Raw genomic sequence first — 18,520 nt, 5'->3', positions numbered from 1 at the left:
AAAAAATTAAATTTAAATTAAGTTTAAAAGTTTTTTTTTTTTTTTTTTTTTTTTTTGGTTTTAACTGGAACGAATAAATTTTTACTATTTCAACAAATAAATAAATAAATAAATAAATAAAATTATTATTATTATTATTATCATTAATATAAATCCGCTGGAGAATTTTAAAAAACGAGTAAAAAATTTTTTTTTTTTCTTCATTTGACAAAATCGTAAAATTTATTATAAAGTTTTCCCTTTAAAAAAAATTATTTATTAATTTTACGTAATCATAAAAAAATAATAATAATAATAATAAAAACTCTGGAAAAAAAAAACTGGAGAATTTTATTTCGTTATATTCGGTTTGATGAATATGTAATGATGATAATATAATTTTTTCCCTTTTTTTTTATGTTTTCAGCGGATGCTTTCTATTTTCCAGCTGCTATGCTTAATATAACATTGCCGAATGTAAAAAAATTATCCAGTCCGATTCCAGCACTCATGGAATTAAGGATAATAAAAGATTTTAATTATAATAATTTAAATAATAATCATAATAATAATGTTACGTTGACGATTTCAATCGATTCGAATCCTCCTGGAATTTTTATACTCGACGAAGGGAAAAAATTAAAATTAAATGAGGATTTGATACGTGGAGATTATTCAGGTACGGCAAATTTTTTTTTTTTGGGGGGGGGGGAAATTTCAAATTTTCTCCAGACAGTTTTCATCAAATGGGAAAATTTCGAATATTTTTTATATTTAAAATTTTTTGTCCAGGGGTATCGAAACGTCAAACGATAACGATAAGGGGTACATCGAAATATGAGGAAGCGACAAACACGACAATCAATATATTATTGACGTCGGATAAATTAAATTGTCGAAAATATAAGAAAAATATTTGTTTTTGGAACGGTGCCGTATTCAGGATGAAAAAGAAAAATTCAAATCCTATCAATTTGGGGCCCTTGTCATCTGAATTTTACAGGGATTTGTGTCCGGATTATTACGTCACTTCGTACAAAGTCGTAAAAGGTAAGAGAGAGAAAAAAAAAAAAATTTCATTTTCCATTTTCCATTTTTTTTTATTATTTAAATTTAATTAACATCGATAATAATTTTATGTGCGACGAACGTATACGACGAATGTATACAAACGATAAAGTTGAAACGTTAAAAAAAAAAATTTTTTTCTCCAGGAGCTGGAGAAAGAAAAAATAATAATAATAAAAAAAGAAAACCTTTTTGTTTTTTGTTAAAAAATTACTTTTCTTTCTTTTTTTTTTATTGTTTGTTTCGACAGACAGACGGTAAGTTGTATTAAAAAAAAAAAACATACGGAGAGGATATTTCGTTTGTTTGTTTGTTTTTTGTACATGTACAAAAAATAAATTATTAATTAAAGCGTGATGACGTCACAATCGTAATAAGAAAAAAATTTTTTTTTTTGTTTTGCAAAAGTTTTTTTTTTTTTACGAATCAGAATGGATGATTGAATGAATGAATGAATGAATGAATGAATTTTATTAACGAGGGGATGGTGGGGAGGGAGGGGAGGGAAGGGGGAAATTTAATAAGTAATTATTATTATTATTTAAAAATTATTAAAAAATTAATTTTTTAATTTATTGATTAATCGTTCGAGTTAATTTATTATTTTTATTATTAATTTAAAAAATTGAAAGTTTTTGCTTATCCCCTTTCTCTCTCTCTCTCTCTTTCTTCCTCTCTCTCTCTCTCTCTCTCTGTCTTCCTCCCTCCCTTTTTTTTTTTAGTAAATTTCTCGCTAATTTTTTTGCCCTAAAGTGTTTTTTTTTGGGTGGGGGGGTAATAACGAAGAAAAAAAAGTGAATAATGAAAACAAGTTTTTTTTTTTTTTTTTCTCGTTGCCGAGGGAAAACTTTTCTTTTTTCTCTCTCTTCTCTCTCTCTCTAACTTGAAGGAATAATTATTATCATTATTATTATTATTATTATTATTATTAATATTTAAATTTCATAACTTAAATCGGTCGTTAAGAAAGTTGGTATTTTATCGATTTTTTTTTTTTTTTTTTTTTTACGTTTAGGAAAAGTTTTAAAAAAAAAATGGGGGGGGAGGGGGGTTAATTCAATGAATATAAAATAAAGATATTAGCCTTTTAAAAAAGTCTCTCTCTCTCTCTCTTTCTCTTTTTCCCCCTTCTGTCTGTCTTTCTCCCTCATCCTTTTATATCCCACATTGTTTTCGTGTTATTTAATTGTCCTCGGGATAATCCATTGTGGTGATTTTTTTTTTTTTTTTTTTTTTTTTTAAATTCCACGCAACACCTGAGCCGTACCGATTAATTTGCTTAACGAAAAGACAAAAAAATTCCAGTGGAAAATTTGGAAAATTTCAGAGAAAAAATAAAATTTACAATCGATACTTTATCGATTTTTTTTTTAACCCACGGTTATCCCGAAAATTTAAAGCTTAACGATATTCATTTGAAATTTCCTTATTTTTTATTTATAATTTTCACTTATCGTTTGTTATCATCGTACGGATAAGTAGCCGACGACAAAAATTATTATTTTTCCGAGTAAATTAATATTTACATATTATAGTTTTTTTTTTTTTTTTTTTTTTCGTAAATGACTAAATGAAAAATTAACCGAATCATTTTTTTTCAACGCAATCATTATTATTATTTTACTGGTGACGACAACGAAATTTAAAAAAAAAAAAAAAAAAACCGCGAAAATTCAATTTTTAAATATTTAAAAAAAAAAAAAAAAAAAAACACGTTAAAGGCGTGGACATACGATAAACCAAGTAAATAATTTTTTTTTTTTTTTTTAATTTAAAGGAAACGGAAGGTAGATTTATCAGGGGGGGGGTAGGGGTGGTGGTGATGGGGGTCGTGATAAAGGTGGTGACGGTGAAAAATTCCGAGAATATTTCACTTAAATAAATATATAAATATATATAATATCCGTATAAAAGCATCACTTACAGAATTTATTAATAATAATAATTACTTATTAACTTTTAACAATAGTAATAATAATAATAATAATAATAATAATAATAATGATAATGATAAAATGGTTTGTTATTGACGTATAAATCGATTAATAATAATTTTTTATTAATCATTTATTATTAATTGATTTATATATTTAAAAAAAAAAAATAATTAAAAATTTAAATTTTTTTTTTTTTTTTTTTTTTTTTTTACGATTGACGTCACATTTATTTATTTATTTAATTTGAAATATAAAATTGTGTTGGATGTTGTTATTACCACGTAAAAAATTATCGATTTTTTTTTTTTTGCGGGGGAGGAGGGGGGGTTAATTTATGATGACGTGGTAATAAAAACGAGTCGTCGTTTTGAATAAACATCAATCAAATTTTACTGTCATGTTATAAAAAAAAAAAAAGGTAAATTATTATTATTATTATTATTATTTTTCGTTGCCTTTTCTTGAAGTCATTATCATAAACGTAAATATATATATATATACATCTCTTAAAGTCAGAGTCACGATTACCAACGAAACAAAACTGAAAAAGTAAAAAAAGTGAAGAAGAAAAGAAAAATGGATGATAAATTTATTATTATTATTATTATTATTATTATTATTATTATTATTATTATTTTCTAACCGCCGTTTTGTAAATTTTTTTTTTTTTTTTTTCATTTGAAACCAAAAGAAAATTATTATTATTATATTCACGAAGAGAGAAAGAGAGAGAGAGTTAAGGAAAAGGAAAAAAAAATTAAATTAAATTAATTACAGAGTTGAATTATTATTATTATTATTATTAATATTATTATTATCATTTTTAACGTGAGAAATAGGGAAATTATTTTTAATTGTATTCTTTCGTTTTTATTTTTGTAAAAAATGGAGGGGAATGGGGGGGGAAATGAGGGAAAACGGAAGTTTCTTTTTTTTCTGGAATATTGTTGATATCCCAACAGGAATTTTAGTAAAAAATTTTTTATCGATTTTCGCGTTCGATGACGTAAAAAAAAAAAAAAATTATAGGTTCAGGTGCATGCGAATAATAATAATAATAATAATAATAATTTATAAATTTTATTTTGACGTCATCAAACAAATTTTCCTTTTTTTTTTTCTTTTTTTTATTTTTTCAATTAAATTTTTTTGGGTTTTTAAAATGGCGACTGTACTATATATATATTTTTTTTGATTAATTATTTTCTTGTTAAGGGTTGTGTGAAAAATTAAGGGTTTAAATTAAATTAAAAGTTTCCTTATTATTATTATTATTATTATTATTAGCGAAAGAAAAAAAAATGGTAACGTCGCGTATCGATTTACGTTTACATGAAGTAAGGAAAAATCGAAGGAAAAACATTTTGTTAACGTTAATACTACTAAATTATTTTAATTAGGTGGAAAATGACGTGGAAGAAGAAAAAGAAGAAAGAGGACATTTTTACACGTCACTTTTTTAACAACTCCCAAAAATCGAATTTAATTTATAATAAATAAATTTGTTGTCATTTTTGCACTTTTATTTTCTCGTGGTTTAAATTTTAAAAAATTTTATTAATAATAAATAATAATAAAATAAAAAATGGCGCCGGCGTTAAATAATAAAAATTATTTATTTTCAGGTGAAGAATATTTAGAAACGAAAAAAATTAATTATGGTGATGGCGATGGTGACGGCGATGTTAGCGGTTGGTCATTGTTAACGAAAAAAGGTTTGGAAAATGTAAACGAACCGGAAATTCGATTTATCGTAAATTGTTCGATAAATATTAGCAATAATAATAATAATAATAATAACAACAATAACGACGGCGAGGAGAAGGGAATTGAAAATTATTTAAAAGAATTTAAATTGAAAATAATTAAAAGGAAAAAATTTGAAATATTTTTCGACATGGAAAACGACGACAACGACGACAACGACGAGGGTTTCGAATCTTCTTACTCGGACGTTCCATATCCGGTGAGTTTTATACAAAAAAAATTTTTTTCTTTGTGACGTCACAAAAAAAATAAATTTTCTTCTCTCTCTCTCTCTCGAAAAAAAAGGAAACGAATGAGAAAAAAAAAAAGAAAAAATTAAAATGATAATTTTATTTTAAAAAAAAAAAACGCTTTTGCCAGATGACGAAATTCGGTTTCCCGAAAAAAAAAATGCGGGGGAGGAGGGGCTAAAGAGGGGGAAGGGGAGTGGCGAAAGGGGAAGGAGAAGGAGGGGAGGGGAAAGAGTGACAAAATGAAATTTTCTACAAAAAAAAAAAAAAAAAAAGTTAAAAACGCGATAAATTTTTAAACGACCCGTTAAAATAACACGCGTATAAATAAATAAATAAATAAAAATTTAATTTTTCCGTAATTTTTCAATTTACGTCCGCCATTTTGTTTTTTTGCCGTCGATGTTTTTCTTTTTTTTTTTTTTTTCCTCGTCTGGAATTTATATTCCGCGTATGGAAAAAGGAAAAAATTTGTAAAATAATAATAATAAATTTATCTTTCAAAATCATAAAAATTTCTTTTGATAAAAAGGAAAGAAAGAAAGAGAGAGAGAGAGAGAGACGGAATCTTATTATTATTTCATTCGCGTAATTTTTTTATCATTCCACCATGATGATGATGATGATGATGATAATTTACAAAGGGGTTTATAAAACCTTAAAAAAAAAAAAAAATTTAATTAATTGTTAATTTGTAAACATGTTTTTCTATTCGTTTCACTCCCCCCCCTTCCCGCTTTTGTCGTCTACACAAATGTTTTCATTATAAACAAACGTTTGTCTCTGGTAATAATAATAATAACGTAATCTTATTTTTAAAACAAACAAACAATCGAATGGAATGATCTGGAATTTTAAAATTACGACGACGATGACGATGACGTCATTAATACCTTTTGACAATATGGCGTAAAAACATAACCTCGACACACACACACGCGCACAAAAAAAAAATTTTTTTATTATTAACAAAATTATTATTATTTTTTTTTTCGTCACTTTAAGTTGGCAATCGTGAAAATAAAATTTAAATGTTTACAATACAATACAAAACAAAAAAAAAAAATTTTTTTTTTTTTGTTATTGTGACAAAGAAAATTCATTCGAGTGTAAATTAATGTAGAAATTAAAAAATATCGTTTTGTTTTAAAATTGATTTCAACAAACAAACAAAAACAAACAAAAAAAAAGAAACAGGTTGACACACACACGCACAAACCCACTCTCAAAGGTTGTTTATCACATTTCAAAATGGCTGACTTGACGTGGGGGAGAGGGAGAGGTTGGGAGGGGGAAAAAGCAAAAACAAAAAAAAACGAAAAAATCCGATGGTTGGGTTTACACTTACCAGATTACTTAATTTCATTTATTCGTTATTATTATTATTATTATTATTATTATTATTATTATTATTATTATTATCCACCATTAAACACGACAAGGCTACTTGTCGGAGTTTTTTAAGTATTTATCCGAGGTTTCTACCCGATTCCTTAGGGACAAATACTCGAATTTCGGTGGTGCCACTTATTATAAGATAGCACCACATCAATTCTTGAAGGTCTTCCTGAGTCCGTCTTATTCGATGGGAACGATTTGTCTCCTGAACTGGGCTCCGGTGACTAACATCTTTGGAGTGGCCAGGGTCAGAAGCAGTGAAATTCACATTCTCGTCGAGCTGCCTCAGGTCGACCGTAGAACAAGATTTTGTTTTTGGTTCTTACTTTGTCTTGTTCTCATTTTTTTTTTTTTTTTTTGCTCTTTTTTTTTTTAAACCAACAGCACGTGGCGTTCTCAAACGGTCACCCATCCAAGTTTGCACCACGCCCGATGCTGCTTAACTTCGGTGATCGTACGGGAACCGGTGTGACCAGCACGCTATGGCCGTTGGCTTTTATTATTATTATTATTATTATTATTATTATTATTATTATTATTATCTACGACGGAAAAGTTTTTTTGTGTGTATGCGTGCGTGTGCGTGTGCGTGCGTATACATTTATATAAAAAAAAATGTTATCATTATTATCATTATTATGTTATCAATTTAAATGAAAAATTCTTTCCATAAAACTTTATTAAAAGAAAAAAAATTTTTTTTTTCGTTATTATGACGAATTTTATTATTATTATTATTATTATTATTATTATCACCATCATCATTATTATTAAATAAAACGTACGAAGAATGCGTTGTATCACATAATATGTATATATATATTTTTTTTTTATTTCTTCATTTGCGTACGTTAAAATATTTAAACGCGTTTTTTTTTTTTAATATTGAAAAGAATTTTTTACGTAAAATTTCTTATGTTTTGTGTGTGCTGCGTGTGCGTGTGCGTATGCGTCAAAATGGCGGACGACCGACGGAACTATTAAATTAAATTAATAATTAAAATAATTTGAATAATATTTTAATTATTTAAATTATTATTACGTAGTATATATTATACGTGTGCGCGTGTAAATTCCAAACACACAAAATTTTTTTTTTTTTCATTTTGAAAAATAATACAATTATCGCCGCCATTTTTTTTTCTTCTGCTTCTTCTTCTTCGTTTTCCACCGCCTTTCCTTAAAAAAAAAAAATCTATTTTTAAAAAAACTCTCGAAAAATCGATTATCGATTTTTATTTTTTTTTATCACACGTTCACGGATTAAAAAATGGGGAAAATTTTAAATAAAAAATTTGACGTTTAATTTTTCGTTCATTTCCGGTTTTTCCGGATTTTATTTATTTATTTTTTTTCTCGCTCGCACTACCTATCGTTTGTTTGTTTGTTTATGTTTGAATTTGTGGGTAGGAGAGGGGACGGGGGAGATGGGGGAAGAGGGAGGTACGGGGAGAGGAGGAAAAAGACCCCGAAGTAAATCTAACGAAACGTTTTTTATTATCATTGATTAGTTTACCTGTTTAGTCTGATTACTTTACCTTTTTTTTGAAAATGTGACGGGGTTAATTAAGAAAAAACGTTTTAATTTTAATTTGTTTTCACTTAGCAAAAAAAAAAAAAATTAACGACAAACGAGAGTAATAAAAAGGTAATAAAAAAAAAAAAAAAGAAAAAAAAAATGTTTTGCAAGCTTATGTTTAAAAATATCGATTTTTTTTTGTTTGTTTGTTTGTTTATTTGTCTGTTTATTCGTTTGTTCAATGTTTAGTAAAATTGAGAAGAAAAAAAAAATTTTTCCAAATCTTTAATAATTTTCCAGTCAATTAATAAAAAAAATTATTTATATATTAAATGAGTAATAAAAATTACTTTGATTCGCGAATTTTTTTTTTTTTTTTGCTCTCCAAAGTATGAAACGCCATGAATAAAAAATTTTCATGGAAAAAATGACGATGATGATGATGATGATGATAAAAGTCACGAACGACTTAAAGTAATAAATCAATAAATAAAAAAAAATTTTTCAAGGTCGAAAATGTTTTTTTCCAGCACGTAATTTTTCTTTTTTTTTGTTATCGTATGATTCCAGAGTGACAAACTTGGAAAAATGATAGTTAAAGATCCAGGAGGAGGAGGAGGTGGTGGTGACGGCGGCGGACGTAAAGGAAATTTAAAATTTTCATTAAAAAATAATTCGGATGAAAATTTAAATTTAAAATGCGCGGGAAAAACTGGAGAAACCATTTTCGAAACCGCTTATTACGAATGTGGTAAGTTTTGAAAAAAAATTTTTTTTTGTTTCAAACTCTTTCTCTGGTAGAGGAAAATTTTTCTGTTTAATGGCGATTAAAAATTTTTTTGAAAATGTTTTGTCGTTTTGGATAAAATCGTTTTCGTTTCGATTATTTTAGGGAAAAGGAGTGGGGCAGGGGAAGAGGGGGAAGAAAATGAAAAAAAAAATATTTCGTGAACGAAAGCAAAAATTTATTTTAAATTTTCGTTTTCGAAAATTCGAGAGAAAAAAAAAATGTTTTTTTTTTTTATTTTCAATCGATTCCACCTGGAAAAGTTGCGTGACTACAAAAAAAAAAAAAAGAAAATTTTATTTTTATTTTTATACGATTCAAATCTAATTCGTACGGAAAAGTAAAAAAAAAAAAATCGTGTGCAAAATTTTCCCTTTTTATTTTTATTTTTTTTTTCCATTAAATAAAGTTTCCAATTTATTATATAACTTTACATTTATTATTATTTTTCCGGGGGGAAGGGAGGGAAAGGAGCGGAGTTGATTTCCATTAAAGTTTCGATTGTGAAAAACGGGAAATTTCAAACTGACCCAAACTTTTCTTTCACTTCCTCTTTCTCTCTTTCACTTTTTTTTTTTTTTTTATTAATAATTTAAAATTTTTAATTTTTTTAAGTTGGCAACAACCAATTTGGTATTTTAAATTGATTAAAGTTTCGCGCGTAAAAAAAAAAAAAAAAAAAAAAAAAATCGCGGTGTATTTCCGTCGGTCGAAACGACACGAAACGGTTTCGGCTCACCGAAATGAAAAATTTTCATTCGTTATTATTATTATTATTATCATTATCATTATCATCATTTTTTTTTTTCGATAGAAATAACGGCCAAAAAAATCGCCCCCCTTAAATTCCCATATACCGCCTACGTTCAAATCGACGATACATCATTACATTTGGAACATCCAGATCGATCCGTGAGTAAACGATAAAAAAAAAAAAAAAAAAAACTGGAAAAAAAATTTAATATATTAAATGTAACTAAATAAAAAAAAAAAAAAAATTTTTTTTTTTTTTTTCTCCAGCACGTAGAAAATGTGACGTTTTTCCAACCGCCGACAAAGTTAAAAAAAAAGATGATTTCGAGAGAGTCGTCAGCGGCGATATCGATGCCATTGAAAAATTTACAAGATGGCGACGGCGACGTGGTTTTACCTCTCGACGTAAAATATCCAGAATATTCGACGATATCAAAAAAATCCGTCGCGGGTACGAGAGTCGTGGAACCATCGTGCAAAAATGCTTTCTCCAGCGGTGACGCGAGAAAAAAATTATCCAAATCAAATGTGAAATTTCATTTGTTGACGAACGGTCCTTTCAACGTGACCGAAACCGGAGGAATTGTTTACGTTTCGAACAGAAATTTATTAAAAGAATTTGTTTATAGGTACTGGAATGATTTGCTTGCTGGAGAATGTTTGTTTTATCCAGTTCAAACGATTATTACCATTGTGTATTTTTTTTTTCCAGGATAAAAGTAACGGGAACGTTTCCGAACGGTTACAGATTTTTTTCAACTTTACAAATCAACGTCACGGATACGACGAAATCGATTTTTTTAACCGGAAAAGACGTTTGTCCAAAATTAACGGATGAAAATTCAAGGTCGTCGTGTTCGGAAAAACGTAGCAAAACCGAGTGCGAAAAAACGTGCGGAGTCTCTTCTGGAGTCTTGAAAAAGTAATTAAAAACAAAATTTTTTTTGGATGAAATTTCGGATAAAATTACTGGAATGAAAACAAAAAAAAAAAATTTTTTGTTTTGTTTGTTTGTCGAATCATCGAACAGGTTTGAAAACGACGTGACGATGACTCACGGTTGTTTTTGGAGAGAAAATGACGAACCGGAAAAATTATCCAGATATTATCAAACGTGTTCTCCGGATTTGAACGCTTGTCCAGATCGATTTTGCGATCCGTTGGAAATTATTTTTCCAAAATCATGTCCGCAAGATTGCACGGGTAAAAAAAAATTATTTAAAATTCTTGATCGACGCGTACCTGTTTTTTTTTTTTTGGAAAATGAATGACGTCATAAAATTGTTTTTTTCTTTTTTTTTTTGGTCGTCAAAAGAATACGTTTTCGGTTCGGCGAACAAAGAAAATCATTTGCCGGGTATAGCGAGCGCGACCGGCGTTTGTTCCTGCGACAACCGGCAAAAATGTTTGTGCGTTTTAGAAACGTCATCGAAACAAAACGAAAAACGTAAAACGAAACAAGATTTTAATGGAACGATAGAATTCCGACAGAGGGAAGCCATAAGCGCAGTGAAAGGTTTTTAAATTAAATTTAAATGTGTGTCGGATGATTAATAATAATAATAATGATAATTATTATTATTAATTTTAGCATCTTACACGGATTACTGCGGTACCGTTTGTCTCTTATCCATTTCCGGTGGCGGTATGATACTAGTCGGTGGGATTTTTATCATTTTACTCATGACGTATCGGCGGTGGGTATAATTTAAAAAAGATTTTTTTTTTTTGTTATCTGTTATCGTGGAAAAAAAGTCGTTTTTTTTAAAAAAAAAAATGCAGGAAAATTAAAAAGAGATATTCGAATCAACGTCCGCTCAAAGAAGACATGGTAAATATAAATTACGAAGAATACGTTGAAAGACCCGGAGAAGTCGTGATAAGGCCGTCCGTGCAAAACGGGACGATAAAAGAAATATCCGAGCACTACGATAAGAAGTGGGAATTTCCCAGGTACAGATTAACGATCGAAGAGATTTTAGGAGAGGGAGAATTTGGAAAAGTTCTCAAAGCCAAAGCGGATGGAATCGGTGGAAATCCGGGTAATGCGCGAGAAAAACGGTTTTTTTTTTTTCGGAAAAACTTTTCTTGCTAATGTTTGTAACTTGGAAATTTCGTCACGCAGGATCGACGACCGTCGCCGTGAAAACGTTAAAAGACGACGCGAAAGAAACGGAATTATCCGATTTGATGTCCGAGTATCAATTGTTGAAAGATATTGATCATCCGAACGTTATACACTTATTGGGAGCCTGTACGAAATCCGATGGACCCGTTTATATAATAATAGAATATGCTAAACACGGATCGTTGAGGTACCTCTCACTCTCACTCTCTACCCCTCTTTCTCCATCTCTTTCTCCAGCAAAAGGTTTTCGATTTAATTCTATTTATTTTTAAATAGGAATTATCTTCGTAAGCACAGAGCCGCCATCATCGAACAACTCAATCATAATGATAACAACATGGGAGTAGAAAAAAATGTCACACCGAAAGATTTGTTAACATTTGCATGGCAAATTGCGAAAGGAATGAATTATTTAACGGATATGAAGGTGATTCTAACTCTTTTTTTTTTTTCAAATAACTGTCGTAAAATAATAATAATAATGAAATTTCTCCAGTTTGACTGGAAGAAAAAGAACGCGTGGATTCATCCCGGTTTTTTTTTTTTTTTTCATTTCCAGCTCGTGCATAGAGATTTAGCAGCGAGAAATATTCTCGTGGCAGAAGGTTTGATATGTAAAATCTCAGATTTCGGACTCACGAGAGACATTTACGAAGATGACACGTATTTGAAAAGGAGTAAAGGAAGAGGTGAGTAGTACGAATACGTTTATTACGGGAGAGGGAGGGGTAGGGAATGGTGGAGGGGGGTAATAAATAATTTTTTTATTTTTATCAATTAACGGAAAAGTGCCGGTTAAATGGATGGCATTGGAATCCCTCGCGGATCACATTTACACGACCAAATCCGACGTTTGGAGTTACGGCGTCGTCCTATGGGAATTGGTGACGACGGGAGCGACGCCGTATCCGGGAATCGCAGCACAAAATTTATTTCACCTTTTGAAAAGGGGTTACAGAATGGAAAAACCTCCGAATTGTTCCAACGAACTCTATCAGATATTGAAATCGTGCTGGCAAGAAAATCCCTCCCATCGTCCCACGTTTAATTGTTTGGTCGCGAAATTCGAAGAAATGTTGGGTGAGGGTAAAGAGTATTTGGATCTCAATCCGAGAACGGTGGAAAACAAAACGTATTTTAGTGATTTTTGGAACGATTTCGACAACGAAAACGACGTGTTCTTGCCGTCGAACGAAAGACTGGTGCAAAATGAAAAAAATGGAAGCGGATTATTTAAAGTTAAATTCGAAATGTTTGAAAAATCAAAATGCGACGTTTGCGATTCGTCTCCGAACGTCGAATGTTCGTGCGACGACGCGACCGCGAACGTTATGAACGTTAAATACGAAAATGAAAATCTAATTCAAGTGCCACGTTACGAAAATGACGGAATGGAAGATAACGGTTACGTTCAACCGACCGGAGAACCCAAAATGTTTACTAACGACACGACCGTTGAAAATCCTTCCTTCCACGACGTGTAAATAACAACGCGATCACCCCGCCCCCCGCCCTCCCCCCCATTCTTCCTTTTCATCATTTCTTTCTTTCTTTCTTTCATTCTTTCCCCCCCCCCCCACGATCATATTATTGCTTTAATACATATCTATTTCATTATTATAAAAACAGAAAATTAATTAATTATAATTAATAATAATAATAATAATGATCCGTAATGTTTTTTGTAAAAAATTTTTTTTCTTAATGGTGGAATACCACGTGACATGGATTTAAAAAAAAAAAATTAAACAAATAATAATTTTTTTTTTTTTTTTATTTATATTTATTTCAAATAATAAGTAATCAAAGAAAGTGTTTCAACATTTTCTTTCTTCGTCATAAAAAACAATTAAAAATAAACATTTAAAAATTATTATTATTATTATTATCATCATCATCATTAAATTATTGTTTTGTGTTTGTTTTGTTTTGGCAGGAAACGAACGAACGAACAAACGACGATTTTTAATTTTTTATTTTACACTTAAATTTTTTATCATTATTATCATTAACGTCGATTTAATTTAACTAATTATTAGTAAATTGTGTGTGTCTGTGTCTGTGTGGGTGTGGGGGTGTGCACGTTTGTTCGAGTTTTCGATAACGGAATCGAACGATTTCCGTATCGTTTAAACTTATCGATTTTGATCAACAATCGAAATGGACGAGGAAAAAAAAAATTTTACATACATATATATACATATAAATTCCGTAACGACATTTTATAAATTTACAAAAAATCGACAATCGACAATCGACTAATCGATAATCGATAACCGATCGATAACGTTAAAAAATAGTAATAATAAATAAAAAAAAAAAAATTTTATGCGTTCCCGTTTATAAAACCCTCGCCCTCCCTCCCTCTCTCCCTACACTTTTGAACGATTTAAATTTTTGTGTGTGGGGGGAGGGTAAATAGGCGGGGGAAGGGGAGGGAAGGGAAGGGGTAGGAGGAGGGGGGAGGGGAACGGTGGCAGTTCGTACATTTACTACGTCAATTAAAAAATTAATTTTTTTTTTATACGCACGACTAGATTTGACACATTTGATATAGAAAAAAACGTTCATAGGTCTAACGAATCCAAATTGACGGGTTCGTTATCAACAAACCATTTATCATCATTTTTCATAAGACTTTCCATTTCTTCTTCTCCACGCCCTCCTCCACCTCTTCCCCCTCCCCCTCCGCTCCCTGATAAATTCAAATTGTCCAATCGTCCGGGAAATTCGCTAAATATTTCTTCTGCTAATTCTAAAACATTTTTTTTCTCTTTCGTTTTATTATTATTACCAACACCGCAATCGAAAATTATTTTCGTCGTCATTCGTTCCAAATTCGAAGGACTCGAAGAAGAGGAAGAAGAAGAGGAAGAAGAAGAAGAGGAAGAAGAAGAAGAGGAAGAAGAAGAAGAGGAAGAAGAGGAAGAAGGGGAAGAAGGTTTCAATGGAGTTTCGTTCGGTTCGCGATTCTTTTCCCTTTTCGTTTTCGTCTCCGCTTTCGTTTCCGTTTTCGACACCATTTTATCATATTCGGATTTATTTTTCGTTAGAGAAATTTGAGCTTCCGCAATTGAATTTTTCAACTTCGAACCGAATAATTTATAAAAGTTTTTCCCTCCCTTCACGTTCGGATTGAAACAGGAGAGAGAGGATTTGTCCTTGTGTATGAATTTCAACATTTTGTTTATGTCTTTCGGAAACGAATACCTTTTCAAATTGACGGCCTCTTTCGGAATGTCCTCCTCCGAACAATACGGAAGCATCAAAACGAAAAAATTAATTTTTTTCACTTTGGACGCGAGTTTTTCACGTAGCAAACGCAATAGGAGAACGTCCGTGTTTTGATAAACGGAATCCGTCACTCTGAGAGTTTTATGATATGGCGAAGCAACGACCATGACGTAATTCGCGGTTTGGAATGCTTCGTTGCACCACCTAAAAGGATCCTGGAAATTGAAACAAACACACATTTTAACAAAATGTTGGCAAATTAATAATGATAATGAACGCCGTTGAATTAATTCAACGACTTACCCTTGATTTAGAATGAAATATGTGTAATTCATCAACCAATGGTTCTATGTTGCAATATGTTTTTAAATATTCGACCAATGCCAAAACGACATTGGCATGAGAACTAATGGACGGCGTGAATATAACTAGTAATTTGGGAACAGGGTACATCCATTTTTTCGCTTTGATTATGAAATAATTTCTCAGGAGAAACAAAAGGTAAATGAAAGCGGGAATAAGTAGTGTGATTGAGACAATTCCAATGAGTAAAGGTTGCGAACTTTCACCCCCTGAAAAAAAAAAAAAAATTTGATTTCTCTCCTGTGATCATTTGCCAATAATAATAATAACACAAAGGAAAAATTAATTTACCCAATTGAAAAGTATTTGTTTTAGTCATTGTACATTCACAGCCGTTACACCACATGGGTTGAACACCGAATTGTATATTTCCATACCATTTTTCATAAATGTATTTACAGTCTTTTGTACTGTAACAGGTTATGTTGGTAGAAAATATAATTTCCATGAAACCTGATTTGTTTGAAAACACAGACACATTGTATGCGTTCACTGAAAATCGTTTCGGGAGAGGTTGCCAATGCAGGGAAAACGTTGTGGGTCCGAATAGACTTTTATTGACTTCAGTGTACATGAAAATTTCCCAATGTGACAAATCTGTTGTTTCATCAATGTTTTTAGCCAGCGGGACTTTGAGTAGAAATTTCTTATACACTACATCATCATTTTTCCTAGCTTCATATTCGAAACTAAACGTTTTACCCTCGTATGTTTCGTTTGACCAAAGGCAATCGTAAAAAATATTTTTAACAGTTGAATTTTCAGACAGTTGAAATTCCCTGCATGTGTTTTTCATGTCGTTACCCTCTTGTTTGAATCTGTATTTCATTTTTTTCCATTTGATGTCCGGGAAGGATAGATTGAATCCGGTTTGTTTGTATGATAAAAAATTATTCAAGTAAGATTCAATGTAAACCGTTCCAAGGTTTTCATCTTGAGCATTCGATTCTTGTGTAAATGGTAAATCTCTGCAATCTGTCGAATTGAGTTTGTAATATTTCATTTGACATTCGTCGCAATTACCCGTACCACAAGACATATCCATGGCCTCGCACAAATGGCTTTGATGAGAAATCATATGTATAAAATTTGCTTTTAAACAAATTGAGACAAACAATAACAATGTTTTCCACTCGAATATTGCGGAATAAAACATTGTGAATACCTCCCTTCCTGTCTTTCTCTCTCTCTCTCTCTGTCTTTCTTTCTCAACAACGCGTGTAAATAATTTCTTCAAAGAACTACATTTTTCACTATTTTTCTATTTTTTTTCAATTTTTTTTTTTTTTAAGGAAATGATCAAGCGATTTTTAAATATAGTTTCTTCCTTCATTTTTTTTTTTTTTTTTATTAACAAAATGAAAACACGTATTACTTTACACTTAACTTATTATGTAACATACTCGTTTTACGACAATTTAAAATGACAACATATTTAAATTCTATAAATAATAATCCACGACGATACATTTTTATTTTAAGTATTCAATGAGGCTTATAAGCTTATGGCATCCTTGACATCTTATAATTTATCCGCTAGGAGCGGTAGTATCTCTGCAAATCGTTCTGGTGCCACAGATATTCCCGCCATTTTGAATTGGGGAAAAAAACAAAAACAAAACAAAATCATCCGGTCGGGATTTAAATGAAAAACATTCGGTATTTAAATAAATAAATAAATATATAAATATATATTTAAAAAAGAAATTTAAAATACATCGTTTATTAAACATCGATTTAAAACAATCAAATAACAAATAATAATAATAATAATACTAAATAATAATAAAAACGGGTATCGACGTGTCGTAAGAAAAAGATTAATAAATATACTAATAGATGGCACCACACTTGAGTAACGTCTGCTTAACTTTTACACGAGTTGACTCGTACCTGAACAACAATTTTAATATAAAAAAAAAGAAAGAAACCTGGATTTCCAGCGGATATACTTCATCGATTCACCTTTACTTTTATAAGACCTATTCGAGTTATACACGGTCGATTAAAACTTTTTTCTTTTTTTTTTTTTTTATTCTCCAGTTGTGTTACAACAATCGAATAGTGAAAACGAACGCGCGTTTATAGAGAGAAAAAAAAAAACCGTTTTTTTTTTTTTGTTTTAATATTTTTAAATTTTTTTAAATTTTTTTTTTTTTTTGCGGGAAAATTTTAAAAAAAACGGAATTTTGTGGTGATAAATTAAAAGTTTTTGTCAATCGTGAATTGTGAATTGTTCTCGAGTGATATTTTAAATATTTAAAAATTAACGTTTTAACAAAAAAAAAAAAAAAAAAAAAAAACTCGGAGAGGGATATAATAATAATTAAATATTCGCGTCACGTTTACATAACCGAAAAATTGTTTAAATTATTTGTTTAAACCCCCTCGGCCGCCCCTCTCCCCTCTCTCCTCTCCGTGTAAAGTGAAAAAATCGATAATTTGAATATCGATCGTATTATGTGAAATTCAATATGGCCAACGTTTAATTTTTGTATTAATTTAATACAATTCGATCGATTTATTCGGGAGTGTAATTTTTTTTTATTATTATTATTATTTAATTAAACTAAAGTTTAACGCTGACCCCCCCCCCCGCGCCCCCCAAGAAAATATAAAAGTTTTTGTGTTATAAGTAAGTGAGTGAGTGAGTTAGTGCGCGTGTGATACTTTTTTTTTCAACTCAAAATCTCATTAATTTGGATTAATATCGAAAGGATTAACATTTACTTTACACAAGCAGAAGAGAAATAATAATAATGATGATGATGATGATGATGATGATAAGGATACTATCGGTAAGTTTTTTTTTTTTTTATATATATATTTCTACCAAAAGAAAGAAAGGAAAAAAAGGAAAAAACGACTTTTTTTTTCTTTAAAATATTGCTTAAATAACAATTAACATTTATTATTATTATTATTATTATTTATCACGCTTTCGAGTTTTTAATAATAATAATATTAATAATGATAATGATAATTAATAACGTTTAATCCTTAATCGAAAAAAAAAAAAAAAAAAAAAAAAATTGAAAAGAAAAAAAAAATTTTTTTTTCTCGTTTATATTTTATCGTTTTATTATTTTAAAATATCGAAAGTTATGATGTAATTTTTTTGTGCGTTTTTTAAACATTCAACAAACGAACAAACAAAGAACAAACAAACAAACAACAACAAGTACAAAATGTTTTTAAATAGAAAATCGTTTGTATATAAGAGTAAAAGTATTTAATACAAAATATTGTTGTTAAAAAAAATGAAATTTAACTTGCCTTGCCGATGGGAGTTTTTTTTTTTTTTTTTTTTTTTTTTTATAAAAATTTCTTCCCGTTTTTTTTTTTTTAATTTAAAAC

The 18,520-nt window shown here is 29.6% G+C and overlaps 3 protein-coding genes across 3 annotated transcripts; 2 read left to right on the top strand and 1 right to left on the bottom strand.

The window, feature by feature from the left end:
- Nucleotides 1-396: 396 nt before the first annotated feature.
- On the top strand, nt 397-2,525 carry Phum_PHUM495280 (uncharacterized protein; the record flags this gene model as incomplete). Its single annotated transcript, XM_002430653.1, has 3 exons — nt 397-658; nt 772-1,029; nt 2,353-2,525. 3 exons carry the CDS (start codon nt 397-399, stop codon nt 2,523-2,525), a joined length of 693 nt encoding a protein of 230 aa, XP_002430698.1.
- Nucleotides 2,526-8,486: 5,961 nt separating this feature from the next.
- Phum_PHUM495270 (proto-oncogene receptor tyrosine protein kinase ret, putative) lies at nt 8,487-13,050 on the top strand (the record flags this gene model as incomplete). Its single annotated transcript, XM_002430652.1, has 12 exons — nt 8,487-8,523; nt 9,500-9,597; nt 9,706-10,067; nt 10,151-10,360; nt 10,469-10,641; nt 10,754-10,954; nt 11,030-11,135; nt 11,221-11,480; nt 11,564-11,753; nt 11,843-11,993; nt 12,126-12,255; nt 12,356-13,050. The coding sequence occupies 12 exons, from the start codon at nt 8,487-8,489 to the stop codon at nt 13,048-13,050; spliced, it is 2,613 nt and encodes an 870-aa protein (XP_002430697.1).
- Nucleotides 13,051-14,133: 1,083 nt separating this feature from the next.
- Phum_PHUM495260 (uncharacterized protein) lies at nt 14,134-16,241 on the bottom strand (the record flags this gene model as incomplete). The annotated part of the gene is made up of 3 exons (XM_002430651.1): nt 14,134-15,015; nt 15,104-15,372; nt 15,455-16,241. 3 exons carry the CDS (start codon nt 16,239-16,241, stop codon nt 14,134-14,136), a joined length of 1,938 nt encoding a protein of 645 aa, XP_002430696.1.
- Between the last annotated feature and the right edge of the window lie 2,279 nt (nt 16,242-18,520).

Source organism: Pediculus humanus, genomic scaffold, assembly GCF_000006295.1.
Source record: "Pediculus humanus corporis 1103172108265 genomic scaffold, whole genome shotgun sequence".
In the NCBI taxonomy this organism is placed as follows: Eukaryota; Metazoa; Arthropoda; class Insecta; order Psocodea; family Pediculidae; genus Pediculus; species Pediculus humanus.
This window is presented reverse-complemented; position numbering and strand designations above follow the sequence as displayed.